Source organism: Chaetodon auriga, chromosome 6 (genome assembly GCF_051107435.1).
Source record: "Chaetodon auriga isolate fChaAug3 chromosome 6, fChaAug3.hap1, whole genome shotgun sequence".
In the NCBI taxonomy this organism is placed as follows: domain Eukaryota; kingdom Metazoa; phylum Chordata; class Actinopteri; order Chaetodontiformes; family Chaetodontidae; genus Chaetodon; species Chaetodon auriga.
Window position 1 is genome coordinate 2,132,238 of NC_135079.1, and position 25,651 is coordinate 2,157,888.

Here is a 25,651-nt window from a genome sequence, read left to right on the forward strand (position 1 = left end):
GAGGGGGGAGTTGGTTTCGGCAAACTCTATAACTATCCACTGTTATGATAAAGAAATTATAAAGTTACTCAATTCAGACGCAGCGACATGAGCTCAAATATTGATTTTAAGTGAAAACTGTGTGGCATCTGTGGTTTTGGTCCACTGCGAAGCTAAAACGTCGTCGCTCACAGGAAGTGGTTCGGTCCGATGTGGCAGCAGGAATGCAGCTCTGCGGAGGGAAAGGGAGGGGCGGGTGTTTAGCGCGTGGAGAGGGATGGAGTGTGACGTAGCGCTGGGAGGAGCCAGATGGTGGACGTGAAAATGTAAATAAAGATGACTTCGGCCGATAGAAAATGTTGAATGTCTTGTCCACGTGCATCTAAAGTGTCTGCTTAAATGTGTGGATTATAATGAGATAACATCGCCACATTTCACTGTGTGACACTCTTATCAAATATTTGCATTTGCTGGCACTCTGACTTGTGCAGGAGTGCAGGTGGGAAGAGACCTGGACTCTTACCTGTATATTTGTAAAGCCCCTGCATCTCTTTCATGCTTTACATTTTACATCAAAAATCATTGCATTACTATATCACAAAATAATCTTGCTCTGCAGGTCCCCAATTCACAACAGTGTAAAACAGGGTAAAAAGCCCTTAAATCTGCAATAACTGATTTTTGGCCACTTGGGGGCAGACAAAACAAGCTGTAAACACAACACTGACACCACTTTTTAACTTGATAAGGTTTACTTGTCCTTGTAAAGGACATAATTCGTGATGTTATGTCCCACCTCAACTGCAAGATGTGCAGTCTTGACATCAAAACAAATAAGATCAGGAGGACGGCTGTGAAGGTGGTGGTGGCAGATGGATAGATGCCAGTGGAGGTCCGCGTCCCACCCGCCTGCAGCAGGGTTAAAGCCCATCAGCAGCATTAACACCAAAACTAATCTGTAGACCAGCTGCTTCTGCACTCAAACAAACAAGAGGAGTTCAAGGAGCACTCATAGCATCATCAATGTCCCATACAGGCTGCAGGGCTGGACAGCAATAAGATCCTGGTGGTGTCTCTATTCTTAGAGCTTTACCAGTTGTGAAGATAAGACTGTTATCTTATGGTGGTGTTAAAGGAAAGGCCATTGGGTGTTTAAAAAAGAGTTCATTATCTGGAGAGCAGGATCAGAGGATGTAATTTTAGCCATGCTAGCGGCATGCTGGACGGATGGTAAAGACCCTCGTTGGTCCACCACATTGGTCCAGACTGAAATATCTCAACAACTTTAAGATGGACTGTCATGACGTTTGATACAACCATTCATGGTCCCCAGTGGATGAATTCTAATGAATTTGGCGATCCCTGAGTTTTCCTCTGACATTTGACAGGAAATCTGGTACACACATTTATGTTCCCCTCAGGATGAACCTTAATAACTTAAGTGGTCCTCTGTCTTTTCATTTATCACCATCAGGCCACAATTTCAATTTGTCCAGTACTTTTATTTAAACAAAGCACTTTCGAAACTAAAGCCAGTCCCATCAGTCCCAGCTGTTCTTTGTGTTTGGTGCAAAGTAGCTAATGTTAGCATGCTAATTAGCTGAACTGAGATGGAACAGGGCAGACATTATGCCTTCTAAGCATCAACATGGTGGCCATTGTGCGCACATGTTAGCACATTAGTACTTATGTACTGCTGCCTATAAACAAAAAGGTGAAATTTCATGGCAATAAATGAAAAAATAAATAAAACATTCATAAGGAACCCTTAACGTGGCTGCGCACCAAAGCCTCTTTTATCTTGTTTCATACACACCTGTGCAGCAGAGAAGACGGTGATGATGTTCATTTTAATAGATGGTGAGGGACAGAGGGGGCGGGAGTTGTTTTCTGAGGCAGCGGAGATGAGATGGATTTCATGATCCGCATCTGCTTCTTTCTCTTCTCTTGTTCAGATATTTCTCAGGTTTTCAAAGTGAAACAGACGTCTTATCCAAACCAAAACCTCCTCTATCGGACTTCCAGCAGTTATTCTGGCAGATTTGAAAATTTCTCCCTGGACTTCCAACAAACAACATCTTCTTTTGTGATTTGTTTGCGATTTTAAAAGTAGAATTTTTATTTGCAGTTTGAGGTTCAGAGTCTCTGTATGCCACTAGATGGTGTCAGACACTTTACACATAGCAGGAACATGACTGAGACCCATCTGAGACAAAAGGTTTGTAAAGTACTCTCAGCTGCCTTATCAGCCTGAGTCTATGTGCTCTTGAGCAGGGCAAGATTTTTAAAGATAAAACTGAAAAGCTGTTGCATATTTTGCTGCAGATCAGAATACAGCAATGTTTCATATTGTAGGAATTATTACTACTATTCCATTACGTTGACATCTTTCATCCAATAAAAGATTTGTTGACTTCTTCTACTTCTCCAAAATGGACTGACATCCATCTGTCAGGTAGCGACAGACAAATGTGGAGAGCATCTGTAATGAAGCTCTCTTCCCAGAATTCTCCTCTGTGGCCCAGACGTAACCTGGACTCTGTTCTCTCAGACTGCTGGTGTAATCTAATCAACACTGCTGCAGAACGGCATGATGGGAGTCATCTCGTCTGTCTGCGTTGTTTCCTGTCCACAGGTTCATTCATTCAGTGGATCAGACTGTCCGACAGTCAGGCCTGTCGAGGTGGGAAAGTAAGCAGGGTTTGAACTTCTCTCTTCCGTCCTCTTTCTTGTTCACATGTCTGTCTTGGTGAGTGCAGCGCTAAAACAAACACTGACAGCCAAAAACCCTGAACACACACAGACGTTACGGACAATTTAAAGCACATAGACTCCAGTAAAGCAGTCACACACAAAGGCAGATCAGTACATGCTAAATGATCTGGTGGTGTAGCTCCTGTGTGTGTGTTTCAGACATATTTAATGTGCTTTGGAGAGATTGGTCACATGACAGTCATTTTATCTGGTGTTTTATGTGTTTAAGTGCTGAACGCCTCATATGCACCACCTTAACGTAGGTGTGAGGGAGATCTGGAGGCTTGCATACGGGCTCCTTCTATGTAAATACTCTGGACTGATGACAAAGCATGATGGAAACCACCCTTCTCCTTGTTCCTTCAGCTCTGCCTACGCTTTGCTCAGCATTTCCAGTATTTCTGCAGCTGACAGGAACCGCTTCACCTCCACAGCTCTGCATCCTGAAATCAAGCTTCTGCGGCGGTTTGTCTGTGTGTGGTAGAATCGTCTGCTGTATTACCTGCAGAGCAGCATCGCTCGGGAGGCCCAGTCTGTAAAGATGAACCAGGGACTGTTTCTTAAGGAAAAATCAAGTCAGAAAACTGGATGGTAAAGCAGTCTGAAGTCCTGCCAGAGTCCCCTGAGCAGTGGTTTCTAACCTCTGAGCCACACACCGATGAGACGCCACAAAGAAACAAAAAAATCTTATTAAATTTAATGCGGTAACTGTACAGGTCATTTGTGCAGTAATTACCTCGGAGCTGGCTGTTGATGCTGCATCTTTCTTCAGCACACCTGGTCAAACCCACAGCAGGACAGTGGTCTTCAACCAAAGTAGCTCATCTCTCCATCATCACCCACTTAGCTACTTGGTCTGTATGTGCTGCAGCTAGCCAGCTAATGCTACAGAGAGAACAAACAACAACAAGCCTTGTGCAAGAAGAAAGAACAGCTTGTACATACAGATTCATTCTCAAGTGATATGTATGAGTCATTTAGGAGGACTTGTGGTATACATCAATTTTCTTGCATTTATAATTATGTCTTAGGCAAGATGAAACAAGTCTTTGACAATATGTTGTTACGGTTAAGAGAGGTTGGCGAGTCTGAGTTGAGACACTCCTATGAGCAAATAATATCCAAACCTTCTCAGAGCCTCAGAATGATTACAATATTTACCACAAACTCACAATTTTGCACATTTTCCTGCAAATACTGTTAAAAAAAATAGATGCTAGTTGTTACTTGCTGTCTTACAGTGCTTTCAGAAGTGTTTCACTTGCCTCCCATTGAAGACTAATGGACAGGGTGAACTTCTGCATGGTGCACTGGGTTCAGTCTTCAAGCCCGCTGAGGCTGAAAAGCAAATGGAAAGGTTGGAAGGGATTTCTTTACCATCTGCAGTTTTTGCTCAGTTGTTTCTCCAGGAAGGTCTCGAGCTGAAGGAATGTACTTTGATCGTATCTACAGTTTATGGAAGCTACTCTGCAGTCAGGCTCAGGTGGTATTGTGTGACGGCTGTTGGGAAGTGTGATACAAAGTCAACTTTGGTGTCGAGTCTGTGTGTTTGTGCAGCCGCGAAATGATGATTCTTGGATGTTTCTGCAGTGCTGATGCAGAGGTGAGGCTGTACTGACAGTCTATATAATAACAGTAATGTTTTCTCAGCTGGAAATATACAGATGGGAGACAAAAACCTGAACCTGGAAACCTGGAACATTAGACCTTTCCCAGCATCGGGTGTCAGGGTCGGTGCTACCACTGCAGACACTGGTGCCATGTCCTCTGTAGTTTTTCTGGGAATCTGGGGAGGTTAGAAACCTGGGGGCAGAAAGATTCAACAGTTAGCGTAACACTTGTTACTTACTTGTTGACTGCTTTAAGTATTGAAGTGTTGAAAACATTTTTACTGTTCCTGGTAGAATTTTTTTGTCTGAGCAAAGTGGTGAAGGCTTTTTTTGATGCTCATATTTAGAAATCAAATGTACATAGGCTACAATATAACTGAACAGTTAAATAAAGCTAAAATGTGAAAAATCCAGATAATTAAACATTTGGAGAGACTCTTTTCGGTGTCTGGTCGAGAGTTTCTGGGTTTTGGTAGTGTGGGATCTCACACCCCTTAATTAAAACCTCAGGACCCATGAAAATCTCAAAATACATTTTTGGAGAGTCGTACAAATGGCACAGAAGTTTCATATTCCTCAGATGATGAAGCCTGAAGATTTCAGTGACATCCTGAGCTTTCCTGTAGCACCACTGTGAGCTTCACATTTGTGGTTTCGTCTAGACAACTACTGGATGGGTTGTCTTAAAGTTTAAGACATTCACATCCCCTTCAACGTGAATTGTAGTAACTGAAGTGATCCCTAAACTTTTCCTCTGGCGTCATCATCAGGGCAAAAATTCAACGCAGTACTTTGGTTTATGATCAAATACCTGACTGTGTAGCAAGTGTTAGCATGCTAACAAGCTAAACTAAGATAGTGAACATGGTAAACATTGTATCTGCTAAACATCACCACGTTAGCATTGTCATTGTGAGCATAGTGCCATGCTAGCATTAGCATTTAGCTCAAAGCATTAGGCTCAGAACAGTCTGAGGAGCTGTTAGCATTGCTAACTGACTAATTATTTGTTTGTGACATGTAGGTTGAACTATTGTTTGGTGTTATTTATCTAAAATGTTGTTGATTAGTTGTGTTTTTTTTTAAACTCATTTTCTCCATCAATAGGGGATGATTGTGATTTTTTTTTTTTTTTTTTTTTTTTGTGGGAGTTAATTGTAATCCACAATGGGTCTTTAGGCTTCTATGCTACAGTCTGTTTACTGGCCAGGACTTCATCTACTGTTTGGTCCAGTAAATGAGGGTCCTGTTGGACACAGATGAGGAGGGGCCAAACCAACAATAGTGGGGCATCTCTGCCCTGAGATCAGCCGGAGACCTGAGAGGGGGGACAGAGACAGAGACAATTCAGCAGCTTATCAGATGGACAACTTCAGAATCTGAGCTTTAAAACACAAGAGACGAGGAAATCATCCAGCAGGAGGTCTTGATCGGCACAGTCAGCAGGGACGGTAAGATGTGTTATCTTTGTCCTAAAACAGTTTTTACATCCTCTAACTTAACTTCACTTGTCAATCAAGGCAAGAAACCTTGAAACCAACCATCCTTTAAGTCTGCTCACATCATCTATCATGGATGATAGATGTTCTAACCTAAAGCTTGGATGGTTTGGATTGAAAATACTTGACCTTGGAGTGCTGAGATTTATGCTTTAAGGTCCATGCAAGGTGGCTGGAGTTGCTAGAATATAATTGTAGTTAATGTAAACGTCCCCAAACTTACATCCATGTTCCGAACCCAATAAAGAGGAGGGCAGAGTTGCTAACCTATTGGAGCACGTTGGCTCCAACAGGGCTCAAGTCCTTAGCTGGACATGCTAACATGTGCAGCTACGTTAGAGCAGGTAAACACAAAGTTTCAGCAGTTTCTTACACTCTTGCTCTTGTACTCATGATCCAACTGGAGCCCCGTGCACACAGTTTGGACATGTAGAGAAATCCAAATAAATGGATAAAACATAGATAGGGGGACATATGGGCAGACAGACGGGCTTAATGACTAAACTGTGAAGGTAAAATGTAAAATGCAGCTTGTCGTTTCAGCCTGAGTGCTGGTGTTAATAAAACCATAAAATCACATCTGGAAACTGCAGCAGAGACGCCGCAGCATGAAAACCACCACTGAGCATAATCAAGACTCCAATGAAACCTGGAAATGAACCAGATACAATCTGTGTGTGTGAGACTGATGGAATATGAAGGCCTAAGGGGGTTGACGGTCCAACAAGAATTTCTTTTTTTGCATGCACATACATTGAATTTGAGCAAACAAAACTATTTTGTTCTCCATATAGACCTAAAGCCATCCTCATGTTCTCAGCTGGTGTTTATATTCTGGAGAGAAACTCTTCAAAGATGCAGCGAGACCCCACAAGTGACAGAGTTGGTCTGGGTCCAAATGATGTTCAGTCTAATCAGGTCTGGTAGAGTCCTGTTGTGTTGTTGCATGTCTCAGGTTTGCATCAATATGTCCAACACCAGAGTGGATCTGAGGGGACTCTATCAGCTCTGGGCTCGGGTCAGTTCAAGGGTGTGTCATGGATCGGGTCAATGAAGTATGTCAAATCAGGCCTTAATGCACCTTTCTTACACAAACACACACAGACTCACATACACACTTGTCTTGCACACACATTTGTAATTCCACACGCTCATAATCTATGTACATGTTGGGAGTCAAATCAGCAGTCTGACTCAGACTTTCTGTGGTTTTAAAGGCCCCCAACACACACACACACACACACACACACACACACACACACACACACACACACACAGAGTGTTCCTAAATAATGACAGTCACTCTGTCTCTGGTTGCTGGACATTCACGTGGGATCATTAACTGCTAATTCAAGGCTGGCCTCATATTTTCCAGATTACACTGTAAAAGCTGGTCATGAATCAAACACACTCGCTCAGACCCATCCAGACCAGCCCGGGACCCACAAATACAACACCATCACATCCACACACACGTCTGCCAACACTCCACAGATAAAATCCAGCTAACGCAAGCTCGATCGCTCGCTGTTTTCCCTCTTCTGTAACTCTATTGAGTGAAAATTATGTACGAGCCTGAGAACGAAATGCCAAGAGGGAGCAAACGGCCCAGTGAAGACCAAACAGAGACAAGGCCAGAAAGCTAATGTGGCTGACTTGCACTAGCATGCAAGTGGCTAGCTCACCCAGAAAGCTTTTTAAGTGTCAACCACAACCTCATTAGCTCAGCTCACAGTTTATTCAAAGGACTTCTGTCTCATATGAGGTTAAATAAAGTGGTACAACACAGTCTCCAGTGAAGTTCCCTCAAAGTCCCTCAAAGGTCAGCACTGTCAAAGAGGCTTGCTATTGGTTAACAGCGTGAGTTAACATGTCAAAGTTAACCAAGATTGAACTCTAAGAGATCTGCTTGTTAGAGAATGAACGATCGCAGTTGATTTCATGTTTTAAATGCTGGTCTGACGAGGGCTCAACAGTCAGCCCCACTGGTGACTCTGTGAGGCTGTGCAGGTGCTGAAGTCATGAATAAATTAAAATTTTGACCTGATAATGGTGTCGGATGGGAAGACAAGGGATCACCAAACTTATTACAGTCCATCCTCTGAAGAATGTCTGAACTAAATTTCATGGCATTCCATCTGGTAGTTATAGATGTTGAGATATTTCAGTCTGAACCAAAGCGGTGCACCAACATCGCCATCCTCAGAAGTATGCCAGCAGCGTGGCTATATGAGGGTTAGCTCACACTGACAGTTTACCCTGTTCTCATCTGGATCCAGTTAGTTGAGTTCAGCTGCTTTTTACCATTTAGTTGTGTCTGTCTGAGACAAAGCATCAAACTGCGTCTCCTATGTCAGTTTGGACCCAGACTTTGTGTTTGGGGGGTCTTTCTTGTGGTCTGGAGTGGCGGTGTTTCCAGAGGTTCTGGGCCTTTCGGTGGTTTGGAGGACAGCCTGAGTGGCTTCACCGCACTCTGTTTGTCTTGGATCAGCATCACCAGAGAAACCATCCAGCTGGGAGGATTATGAAACTGCACACAGCCGCCTGAAGAAATGCTTTCCTAAGCTGAGCTGGACACGAGGAAACTTTCTGATGAACTGATGAATTGAATGAATTACAGTCCTCTTAAAACGCTGTGAAGGAAGCATTTTGACGATTTTTTGCGTCTATAAATCTGAGTCCTCTTTCTTCCACTGTCTTCTCCAACTCTCGACTCACTGATCCACATCCAAGACGACTGCCATCATAAAGTTCTCGTGCCATTAAAGTCATCAGGGAACATCAGCTCCAGGCCAGCGCCTCCTCAGATGAATGAAAAGTTGAAATGATCGGAGAAGCCTCAGCCCACTGGTGGTTTCCTGCTCCCTGCTCTGGTTACAATCCTGCGAAGAGAATGATGGGAGATTTTCCATGGCGTCCTTGGAGGCAACCTCAGTGGCCATGTTTCCCAAGAGCCGGGTCACGATGTCTTTCCCCTGACTCTGGAAAAACTGAAAATATGAATTACTTGCATATGAGGGGGCGCCAAGAGCAATTAGGTGGAGAGGGGGGCTCTTACATAAAGAGCTGGAGGGACCAGAAGAAAATAAAAGACAGAGCCATGAAGAGATTACACATGTTTGAGTATGTGCTGAATGTGTAACTGAGTGTGCAGAATGGGTTTTTAAGCTTTGTAGCTCCTAAAAATATAGATTCAATTTAAGAAATTGAGAATTAAGTGTCGACTCAAAAACACACGGACCAGAGATGCTTTCTTTCTTTTTACGAGTTTACTCTTTAAAATGCAACATAAACCTTATGTTCTTAACTTTATCAGCCCAAAGAATGTAATTAATTTTTTGAGGTTACATCACAAAGAACTGTTGACAGCATTTGTAGAATCATATATATCACTAGACTATAAATAGTGATGCATTGATATGAACATTACTTTAATGTTGCAGCTAATAAAGGTAGCACATGGTCACAATTTTACTTGAGTTGGGTTCATCACCAAAGCAGAATTATATTTTTATTTATGTTTTTATAGATGAAATAAGAAAGAATCTTTGACTGTCAGCCCTTCTGACTTAATCTGTGTTTTAATGGGTGATAAATGATGAAAAATAAGGCAGAGGGGGAGCTTATCCTGATTGCTCTCCCTGTCCACATTGTCTCTGCTGCTTTGGGATTTGAACCTTTTCATCACAGTGCTGCTCCCTGTAAGAACAGGGGAGCTTTGTTTGTTGTTGTATTGTGGAATTTGGAGCATTCACTTCAGTGGTCATCACTCGTGTCCTCTCACAGACCTGCCTGATTATCTCTGCTCACCGAAGCCCATAATGTGTTTATTTCCTCTCCAAACATGTCAATTCTCTCCTCTGCCTTTGTAGGACGACTAATTGCTCCATGAGGAATCAGGGGCCGTGGCAGTGATGGAGCTGCGTCTCCTGGTACTGGCCTTGTGGGTTGGCGTTGGAGTAAAGCTCCAAGTTTGGGGTGACCAGATGAAGCCGGCCCGGGCACCTCTGATCCCTCATCGGCCTTTTGTTGTGGTGTGGAACGCTCCAACGGAGTCCTGCCGCCTTCGATTCAAGGTGGACCTGGATCTCAGTGTTTTCGACATTATAGCAAACCTCAATGAAACCCTAAGTGGACCAAATGTTACAATATTCTACCACAGCCACCTGGGGTACTACCCATACTACTCCAACTCTGGGGTTCCTATCAATGGTGGACTACCGCAGAATCAGAGCATTTCCAAGCACCTGAGCAAGGCCCGGGCTGACATCGATAAGCTAATCCCCCACAAGGATTTTCGAGGTCTTGGTGTAATTGACTGGGAGAACTGGAGACCTCAGTGGGTCAGAAACTGGGGCTCTAAAGACATTTACCGCAACAAGTCTAAGGAACAGATTCGGAAACTTCACCCAAACTGGCCAGAGAGCAAAGTTGAGAAGGAGGCAAAGGATAGTTTTGAGAGGGCTGGGCAGAACTTCATGAACCTGACCTTGGCCCTGGCCGAAGTTCGCAGGCCAGACGGACTGTGGGGGTTTTACCTGTTCCCAGACTGCTACAACTATGGGTATAAGCAGCACCCGCAACGATACACTGGCGAATGCCCCAACGTTGAACATGTACGTAACGACCATCTGATGTGGCTTTGGAAGGAGAGCACAGCCCTCTACCCATCCATCTACCTGGATTACGAGCTCAAGTCCTCCCCCAACACTGTCAAGTTCGTCCACTATCGAGTCAAGGAAGCCATGAGGATCGCGTCCATCGCCCGTACAGACTCCACATTGCCTGTGTTTGTCTACTCCAGACCTTTCTATGCCTATACCTTTGTGGTTCTTTCAGAGGTAAGTTTTCAGGTTTTTGATGAACTGTGCTAAGTACATGTGCCCCCCTCCAGCATCTTAAAGACGCATAGTTGAATTTGTTAATTCAACCACCTGAACAAAACAAAATGCTCACAATTCTTTATCATTCAACCTTGAACCTGATCTTTCTGATTGGTTGGCCCTGGTGGCTGCGTTAGAGTGAATCTTAAAATGTTTTGAGCTGTTTTCTTTCTAGTGATGTCAGTGTACATTAAAAATGCTTTCCCAGAGAAAGACACTTTTGGATTGCTGCATGTGTGATAAAAGGCTGGACAGTTATTGTTGACTTAAGGTGTTTACTTGGCTAAAAATGCTTCTTTCACTTTGTTTCAGAGTGACCTGGTTCACACTATCGGGGAGAGCGCTGCCTTGGGAGCATCAGGTGTCATCCTCTGGGGATCATCTGAGTACGCTCGATCACAGGTAACGGTCAAAATTACCACCAAAAAACACTGTTCAAACTGGTGAAACTTGGTGTTTATTTGCCAACATGTACTACAAAGGTTTCAGTACCTATTTGAATAGACACTCTCCCCAAAAAGCTTTAAATTCACTCTTAAACTGATCATCATCCCATTATTGTTCACATAAAACTAGTTACAAAGCATTAGCAAACAATAAATGAGATAAATTGCATCATTATTGTCTCCTAAAAATCTAATATTTCCAAAAATGGTGTTTTATTTGTTTTTTTCTGGCTAAAACAAGAAGACAAAACATTCTATTTATGTGTGAAAGCTGTCTGGATTCCTGTCACTGCTGATTGTTTTACATGCTGTATACAGCACAGTGTTAAATCTGTCAGGTACTTATCGCTGAGAGAAATTTATGGACACGACAGCTGAGATGGTGGGAATTAGCTTCTTCTCACAAGCTGAACATTTCCACGATCAGTCATTCACTACCACTATCACTGCCAACTCTGTGCACATGTCCTAGAAAGGAAAGCTTCACCAGCAGTGATTGAACAGGACACGGGCTTAGCGAGAACGCAAAGAAATGACGTGTGTTGTCTTTAATGATAACTGGTTTGGCATATTTTAGCCCATTATCTCTAAATTGTGTCTGAAGAGAATAATCAATACCTAGAAGGTAGGAACTATAACACTGATGGTGTGGATAATCTCTGCAGAGATGATTTGTCATTATTGATTTGAAGCATGAAAAGCTACAAGTAATATCCTTTAATTTCATTGAGTAAAGGCATGTCGTTTGTCTCTTGCCTCCTTTAGAGGAACTGCCTGACAGTGAAGAAGTACATTGATGGTCCGCTGGGACACTACGTCATCAACGTCACTTCTGCTGCCAAGCTGTGCAGCAAAGCGCTTTGCAAGAAGAATGGCAGGTGCGTCCGTAAGAGTCTGGACTCCGGCGCTTACCTGCACCTGAACCCGCGCTTCTTCCACATCCACCGCAACCCAACGCCCAGGGGTCCTCGCTTCCACGTAAGCGGTCACCTCAACAACCATGACATCCTGGACATGAAGCAGAAGTTCACCTGTCAGTGCTACCAGGGCTGGACAGGTGTTTACTGCGAGATGCCCCAGGCTACACCCCGTCCTCCTCCTCCACCGCTTCAGCCCGCCATCCCTCTGCCTCACCCCAGGGAGAACAGCCTGCTGGGAGACATCCTGCTCCTCCTATCCCTCCATTTCTCCTGTCTGTGCATCATCATGTTCCTGGGACTCTGTCTGATTATCAAGTGTCTGATACTGTAGACACCAAGCCTTCACGTTAGGACCACAGCTGTAGAGAGGACAACAGACAGGTCTGTAGAATGACGTAAAACGTGATCAGCTGCAGTTCCTCTCATGTCCACTAGATGCTGCTCCAAGAAAACTGGTTGAAATTAATGGGAAAACCTCCAACTTCTCCATACAAACATCAAAATAATACTTCTCAGCGCTTGAGTTTACTTCATCTAAGGTTTGTCTTATTGATTTTGAAAAATATATCTGAATCAAAAGGACAGTTTCATCAAAGACGAGTGTCCATGAGGCCATAATCATGAGGCCACTCCGAAAAGCTTGTAACTCGCTCTTTCACAGAAGACAGATTCTGAATGGTGACAAAGTTTCACAGCTCCTCATATGGGATTAAAAACACTGGGAATGGAGTCGATGTGTCACAAAGGCTGGGAGGGTTTATTCCCTGCTGTACTACACAGACTCTGCCTTTGTGGCATGTGGTTGCCTGTCACCATCACCAGTGTGCGTACTGAGATTCGCTATAATGCAGCTGGTTATGCAGAGTTTGGAAGCACTGGATAAGCCTAATTAACTGGACTATTTCATCTAAAGGATCACGGATTTGATTGATTAATTTTAGTGTGAAATGCAAAAACACCCACAAGGTTCCTGTTTTTACATAAAGGATCAGCGATGCCACCGTGAGCTGCTTCAGACACCCTGAGAGATCCATCACAGGTGACTCACATCACCACCGTTAAGCTTTACACTCAGGATGCATATATTTGACAAAATCTGTCTAACATCTGCTGTTGCTCATGAAACTGGAAGGAACAGCAGAGAAGTGAATAGCTTGACAAGTTTCTATGGATGTTTTGAGACCTTTGTTTTGCCGTGAAACTGAGTCTCCATGTGAATCCAAACTTTTCAGTCTACAGTGAGGAAATATGTGCAAAAGGTACACTTTTCTTTGAGTGTTCAATAAAATTATGCTAATTCTGTGTTTTACAGCCTGCAGGTCTGTTATCCAGGATCAAGTGCTGCAAAATCCACACACACATTTAGAAAAAGTTAGAAATGCCTTCTTCAATAATCTCCTAAAATTAAAAGAAATGCATTACAACATTAAATGTAGGGAGTAAAAACTTTCTTTGACAAGCAGCAAATTGTGTAAAAGTCGCTGAAAAACCTTTAGAAACTGAGCCAGGGTTCATTTTCTCCAGCTGAAGCACAAAATAAATATTATTCTTCCATAAAAACCTCATAAAACAATCAATAAATCAACAAACACAGTTCAGTCAGTTTACAGTCATTTGTTTAATTTGGGATAATGACTGTAATGAGGTTTACATCACAGCCAGCACTTCATCAGCCTGCCCAGCCAATGTGCAGTTCGGTGGCGATGGAGCCGTCAGTCAGATGAGTCACAGCGAGCTGCGGCGGGACGGGTCACATGACCAAAAAGTTTAACAATAGGCCCTGTTTGTCCCACGGGAAAGGGAGGGACGGCCGAGTGTCAAACACTGTTTTGGGTGATGAGAGGAAGGAGGAGAAGCTTATGTTGAAAGATGAACTGTCAAAACAGAATCAGCTGTGGATTCCAGAAGTGCTGAAGTCAGCTGATTGTAAATGAAGGTCTTTACCAACTTTAACAGAAGCGTCGGAGTTTCATCACTAATCTGCTGCTGCTGGAGGCTCAGAGAGCTGACAGCTTTGTGATTGATGCTGTATGTTCACTGTTGTTTGTGCTCATGTGCATGTCGTCATTGCTGAGCCCGGTAGGTGTTGGGAGGAAAGTTTTGATAAATCACCAGGTTTTGTAATGTCTGACCTCGTGTTGCTAAATGAATTCCCACAAACGAACAGCTTTAAGAGAATAGTTCAACATTTTGAAATACACGGATTATCTTTCGTTCTGTCTTTCTCAGAGCGAGAGTTAAGTACAGAGCTGGAGTCAGGATGTGGTCAGCAGAGCTTAACATAAAAACTGGAGGCAGGGGGGAGCTGCCAGCCCGGGTCGGTCCAAAAAAAAAAAAAAAACGCCTCCCAGCACTGTTCAAGCTCACGAATTAACACATGTTGTTTGTTTAATCCGTTCACAAACAGAAATGCAAACAAATAACAGTTGGTGGCTTCAGGAGGAGTTAAGTGCTGGAACTATTTCTTGACAAACACCAGCGTATCCATCCGCCCATTACCTCTGTGCAGTGCCTGTGGGTATAGTGTGGATTGCCAGATACAGTTAGCGAGCGCTGGTTTTGGTTTTGGTCTCTTTATTGGCATCACGGCACCAAACCTGGCAACCTCACGGTGAGAAGAAGACTTCAGGAAGCTGCACAGTCACTGCTGGACTCGTTCTGGTCAAACATTGTGACGAAGGACCGGGACATAAAAGTCTGGACCAAACTGCTTGTTTATGATCAGGAGTTAATGCTGTGGAAACGTACATTATACTGACTTGACTCACAATTCACGCTAAAATAAACTAAATACATTAAATGGTGTTTTGTTGGTGCTTCACCCTCTGATGAACCTGTTCGTTAAACACATTCTGGACATAAAACATGGCACATCAAACACACTGACTCAGAACATTTTCACAGAGAGTTTGGCCAGTAAAAACACAATTAAGCAACTTTTGGTGGTTTTCGGCTTCTCAAAGGACGAACGCTCTGAGTGACGAACCACCAAACTCTCCACCCAGAGTGGAAACTGTCAGGTTCACTCAGGAAGGACATTCGTTCACTGCTGCTTTGAAAATCCACACCTAAAGAAAAAAGCATGTGACACACATCACATTTCACATGCTGTTTTTCAAAGGTTACTTCACCGTCATGTGGCGTCGGCCGACAAATCCCGAAGGCAGGAGGTTAAGTTTTCCACCTGCCACCATCGTAGACTGGAACAGGAAAATCCTAATTTGCCAAAGCAGTGGAGATTAGGTGGAGATGAAACGGGAGGAACGAGCACCAAAGGCCACAGCGGAGTGAGATCAACAATAAATATAAAAGCAAAAGGATGGACTGAGAACGAAGCTTGTTGAGGGTTTTCTCATTTTATTTAGCAGCATCTAGTGGACATTAGAGGAACTGCATCTTAAAACTCAGCACTCAGTGGTTCATTAGAAGCTCCTTTTCATCACTGTGAAATTGTCTGTGCTGTGTGTAGTTTACATGTTATTCTCTGTAGCTGGTGGACAAAGAAGATGATCTGAGTTATTATTTTACTTACCTGAGTCTTGACGGCGGGCTTTGACCTCCTGCCTGCTGGTTGGTTTTGATGTTGGTTGGTGATGGTTGCAGCTCATCATTCGTCTGTCCAGATGAGACACTCGGTTGGATGTTGAACTGGAGTCTGTAGGTGTGCTGAGTGGTCACGTATCAGCCGATAGGATCTGAACTTTGAGAGGAGGTGAGCCGCCGACAAAGAGAGACCTCCTCAGCTCCTGCTGAGAGCTTGACCAGAGAGAAACTACCTGATGAAAGACTTCACAAAATAACTTCAAAGGACCGGCTGAGCATGTCGTATGTTCTGTATAAGAAAAAGTGTTGAAAAAAAGCTCCACTAATAAATATTTTGTTAGCTTACTAAGTTTGCTGATAAAGTTGCATCATGGATGGAAATGTTGGTCAGTTGGTGGTCGGTCCAACGGTTCAGACGAAAATATCTCAACAACTTCTCGATGAATTGCAGTAAAAGTTGGTAAATGTATTCATGGTTCCCAGATGATGCATCCTAATGATTGGTGTTCCCCAAACTAACTCTAGCGCCACCATGAGGTTGACATTTAATTGAAATGCCTTGACAGCTATCGATGGACTGGACAGCACGGCTCTGTTTCCTGTCACTGAGATCCGTCTTCTGTGGACAATGAATGTCCAAACCAGATCTCACAGCCTTCAGAGCTCCTCATGAGTAAACGTGACCACACATGAACTCTTCGTGAGGCAGACCTGAAGCTGACTCGGCTGAATAATTCCGACAGCGTGACTCTGTTGGTGTTATTATCGGATTATGATGATTGACAACTGAGGAAGTAAACAGCCTCAGCATCTGCAATTCACAGACCTCTCGGCTTCTTGTCAGGGTCTCTTTCTTCTTCATCCTCTGAACACGAACCTGAGAATGAATGGAGAAAATCATGTTATCACTGAAAGTTAGATCAGAAAAAAGTAGGCTAGGACTTTTTGACGACATCTTTGTTCGCTTCATTTGTTTTTACACGACCGTATTTAAAAAGGCCACTTTCTAAAACACTCTATCCACTTCACAAGATAAACTCTGAATATGTCTTAAATACAGCACACAACCAAACACCTGTAATTTTACAACCCGCAGACATCAGTTCGCTCCTGTGCTTTAACTAATAACCATAATCAGCTTTGGCTGCAGTCGCTCTGAATGTGAAGCTCGCAGAGACTCGGTATGAGCTCTATGTCTTCTCTCAGATTGACAGTCTGTCAGCGGGAAATTTCACGTTCAGAAATCAAACCAATGACGTTTGTAGGACAGAACTTTTTAAAGGACCCCGACTCTGTTTCTGCACTACAGCACTTTACAGGTGCAGTGTGGAGGATTCAGTGGCATCGAGCCGTGAGGTTTCAGACTATGACCAACTGAACACACCTCACCTCACCACTAAAAATCAGAAAGACCCTCTCTGGAGCCAGTGTTTGGTTTGTCTGTTCTGGGCTCCTGTAGAAACATGCAACATGGCGCAACACAGCAGATACAAAGAGCTCATTCTAAAGCAACAAAAGCACAACAGTTCTTATTTTCAGGTGATTCTACACGAATGAATATTATACTCCATTTCTGCCAATGGATCCTCATAAATCCTACACACTTAAAATGAAACGTGTGGTGCTATGTTACAATCAAGATGAACAAAACCAACAATGCGCTCATATGTCTGTCAAAAAGAGCTAAAATACGAAAAAAAGGGCTTAGAAATTTACTGAAACAGCTGGACACTGTAGTTTATTCAAACAGGAAAAATTAGTGCATTTGTCTGGGACTGTTGTCAGCAGTGGATTAGTACACATTTGGTGCTATAATGAGTAAGTAATTCAGAACTGTCACAGCCTTCACACTGCAGCTGTGAGCGGCTGTTTATCAGCTGCTCGTCACCTCTCTGCTGCCTCTCCATCAGCTTCATCTGCTGCTGCTGCTGCAGATTACAGGCTGGCATAGAGAGCAGATAAACATTTACCACCATCGTACACAAACAATTCACCATGTCCAAACACTGACGACTCACGATCACGATGGATGAGATGTTTCACCCCCAAAACCGCCTCAAATGGAAGAAACCCATCTGAATCAGATCCACTTCCGGCTCTGTGTAAGCAAAGAGGGTTAGACTGATGACTAACCCTCTGGAAAACACATAATTTGCACACGAGAGGGAAAGTTGTTAAATGTGATCTCATGTGGTTGAAAGTTTGAATTTTGACTGAAATAGAGAAAAAACAACGAAGGTTCTCACTTTCTTTTTTAATTTTTCTGTTTTCGTGTGTACAAGCTGAGGTTTAAGTCAGCCAGCATCAGTTTAGTTCTTGGTAGACAGGAGCTACATATTCTTTTGTTTGGAGTTTGGATAAAAAGCATTTTTTATCCAACATTTTTGGATGAGATACAGATAAAAAGAAGCAATTGTTGTGTTTATTGTTAAGTGCTAGCAAGTATTTTAATCCAGCAACATGCTAATAAGGCAGAGATGATGGTCAAGATAGCACAAACACCTGAATATCAAACAGTCTGGGTTCTCCCATTCAATAAATCTGCATTGCAGAAATCTTGATGTGACAACTCCCAAACATCGACAACTGAACAAAAACTCTGAGGCATTTTTTAGTTCATCAGAGGGAGTGAAGTCGTCTCCTCCAGTAAAAACACCAACATGGCTGCTGTCCAAGCGGCCTGGCGTCAGGCTGTTGATTCTGAATCCAGTCAGCCTCTCAGATCCTGATCCTACAACAACTCCAAAGCCATAAAGTGCAGAATTAGGATGATGGGCGAAGATGGCACCAGGAACGAAAATATGACTGCTGGGGAAAACTGGCAAGCATGCAATTAAACACACGGAGTGACGCTCACTGGCACGTTCGTAGTGTAAGGACTACACAGGTCCGACTCCTGCAGATCTCTGTTTAACATCCGTTAATAACTGCAGACTAAGCTTCAGCTCCGGGAGGTCAAAGGTCAGAGCTGCAGCTGACTGACGGTGATGAAAACAATTATGTCCATTTCCTTCAGTGTGATAAAAAGATCAGAGAGCGCAGCGCGAAGACGTACGGAGTCGTTTTAAACAGGAAGTGATAACTCTGCTTTCCGATAAACGTTGTTACGTAACTCTCCAGATGAGATCAAACTTCTTTTATTCTGTGCGGGAGGTAAACTGTGAGGAAGTGCCGCATGACTGCAAGCCTGGAGCCTCCTCCTGCCTGAACGTCCTCACAGGGAAAGCCGCCTTTCCACGAGCACCTTGGCTGCTGACCACTTTCCTATCAAAACACCAGAAGTCATCCCCGTTATCAAAAAACTCATTTGAATCTATTGTCCAGAACAACAAATAATCATTTAGCAGTTCTTCTGTGTGTTTCTCCTCCATGTGGAAAAGATTAAAGAAATTAGATGAATGGAGGATTCATAAGTAATGATGTAGACTCTTTTTACACTTGGTGTGTTTTGGGCAGATCAGATAGGCTCGATGGTAAATGGTCACAAAAGCTTAGTGAAGGCCATAGACTATAAAATATGGAAGTGACATCACCCACAGGTTTCTGATGGGGAAATTGGCTATAAAGAGCTTTTTTTTTTTCAACCAGGCGGTAAACATGTTAATTTTTGATGTTAAGTTTCATTTTCATGTGGGGGTCTATGGGGATTGACTCGCTTTTGGAGTCTCAAGTGGCCATTCAAGGAACTGCAGGTTTTGGCACTTCTGCGTTGGCTTCATTGTTCAGCCCTGCAGGTTACTGATCGGTGTAGACGCACCTGACATGCAATTAAGATGGACTGAAATCCTGTTAAGGTGGTTTGAGATACATTCTACCCACATGATCAAAGGGTGATCGCTCTTTACTCCTCAAAGTGCATCGATGTCAGTCAGCAGTCTCTAACTGTCTGATGCTCTTAACACATTCGTGGACTGTCTCTTCTGTCTTTGGGGCAACAGCAGCTAAAGCGAAACTTCACTGAAATGGACTGTTTGTTGTCTGTCTCATTAAAGCAACAAGGAAAAACTGCTGCAACCACACAATCAAATACAGGAAGCAGCGAGCTGCTGTAGTGTTTATCTGATCCTGACCAGTTCAACCACTGAATGACCTGTAAGGATGAGGGAGCAGAGCGAGTTAGAGCCGAAGACCATAAATAAACTGTGAGTATGATTCATTCATGTGTTTGTGTTCGCTTGTGGGTAGCTGTTAGCTAATGCTAGCAAAGCAGTTGTCATTGTAAACATGTGAAGAATGATTGGGAAATGGATCAGCAGGAGTTTGAAGATATGTACGGCTTTAAACATGCAAAAACTATATGCACGGCTCCTCCAAACTAAAGGAGATGGAAGTGACAGGGAACAAATAGGCGGCCATTTTTCTCTGACGTCATGCTCAGGGCTGGAAGCTCAAATGCTGCCATAGTAGCGCTTCTGTGTTCCAGGTGGTATACACGCAAGAATCTGACAAATCGTTATCATTTCACCGCTTCCTGATTGATTAGCAACTAATGATCATGAACATCTGGAGGCACATTGGACCATTTTTCAAGAGAAAACAACATGTTTGATTACCAGTTAACTACTGTTAGACAGCTAACCTTAGCATTCGACCACTTCCTGGCTAACAATAGCCTTTGATTGTGTTACAGAGGAAAGGTGTAAATGAATCCTGAAATATCAACGTATGTTGGACACATTTATCTAAGCCTGGAAGTGAAACACACTGGATGTGATCGAGCTTACAACGTAGCTTAGCTAGCTTAGCCGTCGCTTCAGCCGACACAGAAATGTTCTGGTGAAGTCATGACGTTCTGCTCACTGGAACATGTTTTTTTGTGTCATGTCATCAAACACAAACGTGTTTTCCAAGCACTTCAGCAGAGAGTGTTTGTGTAACATGGAGGCTGTGAAGACCTCCCTGCTTTGCTAACTGACGTTACATTATGGGGAAGCGGTGAAATGATAATGATTTATCAGATTCTGTGTTTTGTGGCCTGAAATACAGCAGTACTACTCTATAGTTTTTGATAACAGCATTTGAGCCTCCCAAGGCGAACATGGCGTCAGAGAAAGATGGCTGTCGTGCGAATACGGTCTATAGTTCAAACGGATGATGAAGGGATGATGACCTTCATCTGCATCAACCACAGAATTCAGCTTTCAGTTTCCGTTCCTTCACAAATAAATTTAATTACAGTCGACCATTATCCTGCAGTAGCAGCCTCTTCGCACGCTTTACAGATGGAAATCCGCTCATTTTCTCCTGAAAGCCTCCATATTAGCAGCATGATATTGAACACAGAGCGACCCTGAACCATCACTTCCTCCCCGGGCAACTCGATGCCTCATTACAGCTGAAGCCATTAAAGCGGCGGGAGGATCCGCGCAGTCTGAGTCCAGATATTTTCATAACGCAATCCATGTGTTGGTGAGGGGGCTCTGACCGCCACAGCGAGAGACGCTGAGGTTTCTGCGAGCGAGCGAGAGGGTGCGGGGGGGCCGGGGGTGAGGAGGTGAGAGGGTTGGTTCAGGGTGGGCCTTTCATCCAGGGAGGTGGTGGAAAGAAATCTGCAGTTGGGATCACAACGCCAGCCCAGAAGAATCCAAATACGCCCCCCCCCCACCACCACCAACCACCCCTCCACCCACTGTGGGAATGTGGTTTCCTCCACACACTCACGCTTTGGTCGAGGTATTATGAAATCAGTGTAGGTTTGCTTTCCTGTGAGTTTGTGAGGACAGTATGTTCAGTATGGATGTTAGAGTCTATGTGCACTTGTGGTTTGTTGACTGTTCTTGTTATTGAGAGTGAGGACATCTTCAGAAAGTGCAGATATGTTGTCATGACATTTTGGGAAAATTAACATGTGTCAAGATGCTGATTTTGTGTTGGATCTCGCACAGAAATTTTTTGGGTTTTAATGCTCATCACACAACTTTGCTTTGATGGTGTCATGACATTGTTCCGACGGCCCATCACTCTGATTCCCTGCGTCTTTTTTTCCTGTCCGTATTCTGCGAAGACCCGCCTTTGCTCTGGTTCTGATTGGCTGGCCCTGTCATCGTTTTCTAACCTTAACCATCCAACCAACCATCTCACCTGAACCCTAACCAAGCAACAAACATTAGCCAATCAGGGGAACAACGGGCGGGTTTTTTGGACATTTTTTGCACCATTGGGGTTTTGGAAAAGTGGACGGTCCCTGCCTTGACAAGTGAATCACACCTGTCCCAACGATCACGATCACCTGTGTGTATCTGATTCGTTCAGGTGGAGCAAATGAAAATAAAAAAACTCCCAAAAGGTTCCATGTTTGCAGCTATGCGATGACAATTTAAGAAAGTCATTAAAGAACCTTTGTTTGTCATCAGTTGTATTATTAATCATTACACCTGAAGGTTTCTTAAATTATCACTATCACTCATCAGCTTTGGGATTAATAAATTATCACCAATACTGGATGTAAAGTTGCATTAATCGCTTATCATATCATGACACGAATCAATACGACATTCATGCAACAGATGACAGAACAAACAAGGAAACGACAGCTTCAGCTCACTCACACTGCGTTGTCGTCTCATCGCGTGTCAAACCTTTTATTGACCTCATCATCAGTCGAATTTAACGGCTGAGGGACTTTTGTAGTTCCTGAACTCTTTGGTTCCTGGTTTGATGGAAAACAGCCTTTAGTTATTGAGGGAGAGTTTGCTGCACGCAGAGAGAAAAATGAGCATTTTCCCAAACAAAGCGCACGGCTCAGTTTAAATGACATGTTGCTGCCAAGCAACGGAAAACGCATTCAAAGACAAATTACTTTGCCAAACAATGCTCAGATTTGTAGTCACTCTCAGCAAACTGCTCTCTCATGCCGTTCCTACACAGAAGCTCAGAGCATCTAATTACCACCCACAGCCCGTCGCAACCGCCGGAACGTCTGATTGACCGTCAAACTGTCCTCCGCTGCAGCTTCGACCTTTGGCCTGGCAATGAAACAAACACCGTGTGTGTGTGTGTGTGTGTGTGTGTGTGCGTGTGTTTGTGTGTGTGTGTTTGTGTGTGTGTGTGCGTGTGCGTGCATGCATGCATTTGTTTTAAAGAAGACTAAATTGGAAGGTGAGCGCCAGGAGCAAATTAGAGAAAATTGCACCTGATGAGTCCAGAGAGAAGATCTGAGGGAGTCTCTGATCGCTGATTATCCAGGAGAGGAAAAACATCTGAGCTTGGCTCAGAGAAACTGGTGATTTCAAGGAAACGCACACACACACACACACACACACACACACACACACACACACACACACACACACACACAAAACCAAAAACAGAAGGCATTTATATAAACCGTCTTGTTCCCTCTCTTCTCCAGAACCACATGAGAAGATGGAAATCAGGTCCATCTCTGTGCATGAGATAGATCTCTGAAACACAAACCATAAACTGACTCAAAGCAGCCTAGCCTAGCGGTAGCCTAGCGGTAGGCTAGGTAGCGAGCTACAGACGACCCATAAAGTAACTCTCTGTGCAGGAGCGGCCGGACATCCGACAATAATCCGGCTGACGAGGGCTCAGGGCCGTGAAATCAGCAAAGCACAGCAGCGAGCACTGTGAGTAATTTACAGTGTGACATGACAACATAATCGTGTGCGCTCATCAAATTCCTCCATTCTGAAAGTCAGCCGCCGAGCAGCACATGAAGACAAACATAATGGCCGCAGAAATGGATCTTTCCGAGCGACGTCATCCCACACCGTGCAGCCTCATCCTTATCTGTTCTCGACCCTCGTTCTACACATTTAACGGCCTCGTTAGACGTTCTGACGAGTCCGGCCTCGTCCTGTAACTCTGAACTTTAGCAGACACAGAACGAACAGTTCATAGAAAGACAGAGGTCATGAGGTCATTACACAATAGAAAAACTGCTCCAGGCTTCTCAGCATGCAATCACGCTCTGCTGTTCAAAGCTCATACTGAATAAACATAGATGTTAATTAGCCCGTTTTCATCACTGTGTACCATTAAAAAAATACAAGCTGTGTTGTGTTTCTCACTGTGGATGAAAATCACTGCAGACGGCGTCTAGCTGGATGACATATTTCTCCGGTATGAAAAGTTAAAAAGAGAAAATCCATGCATATATTTAACAGAGAGACTCGCAGGGACGGAGTTCACTGCGACTTTTGTCTTCTGGTTGTGAATATGTGCGGTTAACCACTGGAATCTCAGCTCGGGCTGGGTTTAAGTGCTGGGGCCACATGTCATGTCATTTAATCAGCACAGTGACACTCCGCTGCAGCGAGGAGCGAGGACACAAATTAAGAAATACACCGAGATGAAGATGCTCGTTAGATCGGCCCCGTATATATTCTGACAGAGAAATTAGTAGACGTACGTTGTCATGTGACAGCTTTGATTTCCTGCTGCTGCAGACTTTCTCAGGGCTTTTTGAGTTTATGTGGTTTCACTTATTAAACTGGTCTTGAAGGAGCAGACTGCCAGGTATTGTATTACATTTCTCATTTAAATGTTCTGCAAAACTAGAGAGAAAGCAGTACAAACATGCGTTTAGTGGTGCAAGCGGCGCTGCACATGCAGTATGTGTTGCCCGTTTCAGGATGAAGCTTCTGTTCTCACCACTCAGAGTTCAGTTTTCAGTTTGTGCAGCATCAAAAATGTCAAAAATGAAATCAGGAAATGCACCTTTAATGTTTAAAAAAAAAAAAAAAAGCTGTTCAATACATGAACAAACGAACTGAATGCTTCATATTTCAACCACATACAGCTTTCAGGATCAGTTTTCGTGGTCAAACATCTGCAGTTCATTAAAGTACACAAACAAACAAAGAGCTTATATTTACTTTCAGTGTTACTCTACGATCTGTGTGAACCCTCGAGGCTTAATAAAGGTGTTGGATGTATTTTCTCCTCATAAAACAATAACATACACGTTCACTGGCTTCCTCTTCCTGCCATTTGCGGACACATTAATTAAGTTTCTCGGCACATTACTGCCACCTGTAGGCCAGAGGAAGAGTGCGAAACCATTGGCATCACCTGCATGTGCCTTGGTCGTTGTTTACAAGGACAAACAATACAGAACCCCACAAAACATTATCAGTAACGTAACTAATGGCAGAAAATCCACAGGGGACCTTTAACCCTTAAATGTGGGTGTTTTTTGGTCTTTAGTGTCCCAGTACTTACATACTTATATACAGTAATAATACAGGAGCAATAATAACAGAAATATATGTTGGCCATCATTTATAGACATCAGAACTTAATATTTTTGTAATTAATTCATATATTTCAGCGTCTTTTTGAGCAGCAAATCCTCTTTCCAGCCATTAAAACGAGACAGAGATGCTTTCTTTATGAAGAATATTCATGAAGTTTGGGGATAAGGGCCAGTTTTGTTTTCCTCAAGCTGAAACATCTGAAACATGCTCAACTTGCAGCTCCAGAGATTTGAAACTACATGTTTTCCTACAAATAAAGGAATACGAATATATTGAGCTTGACCTCAGAAACAGCTGTCTCCACTTACAATCCACTTATTTTGTACATGTCGGACGTTCAAACTTTCCCTTAGTCTGAGCAGTTTGAGGACTTCATGACCCTGCACTCAAAAACAGGCATCCTTGAGACTGGATCTGAATCCCCTTTCTCCTGCTCCGTCCACCTTAAAAACACTTTTTTTTTTGTCGATGTGTATGAACACACACATGAACGCACACGCGTGCACGTGGACATTTGCTGCATGTTTACGTGCGTCTTCCTGTCTGATGCTGATTGAAGTGGATGAGTTGAGACTTTTCTTTCAGAGAGGATCAAACCTCAGAGGAGCTCAAACTCTCAGGGATTTAAAACCTCTCTCTCTCTCTCTCTCTCTCTCTCTCTCTGCAGTGTGTCTCTATGTCTCTCACCCCCTCCCTCCCTCTCTGCTCTCTAATCGCCGTGTTGCGGTGACGTTTTCTCCTCCTTCTCTTCTCCTCTCTGGGCTCTATATAAGTGTGGATGACTGGCTTGTGTTTC

The 25,651-nt window shown here is 43.5% G+C and overlaps 1 protein-coding gene across 1 annotated transcript; it reads left to right on the forward strand.

The window, feature by feature from the left end:
- Positions 1 to 5,683: 5,683 nt before the first annotated feature.
- On the forward strand, positions 5,684 to 15,943 carry hyal6 (hyaluronoglucosaminidase 6). Its single transcript, XM_076732082.1, has 4 exons — positions 5,684 to 5,794; positions 9,715 to 10,683; positions 11,038 to 11,127; positions 11,937 to 15,943. The coding sequence occupies exons 2-4, from the start codon at positions 9,757 to 9,759 to the stop codon at positions 12,420 to 12,422; spliced, it is 1,503 nt and encodes a 500-aa protein (XP_076588197.1). The 5' UTR covers positions 5,684 to 5,794; positions 9,715 to 9,756; the 3' UTR covers positions 12,423 to 15,943.
- Positions 15,944 to 25,651: the final 9,708 nt, after the last annotated feature.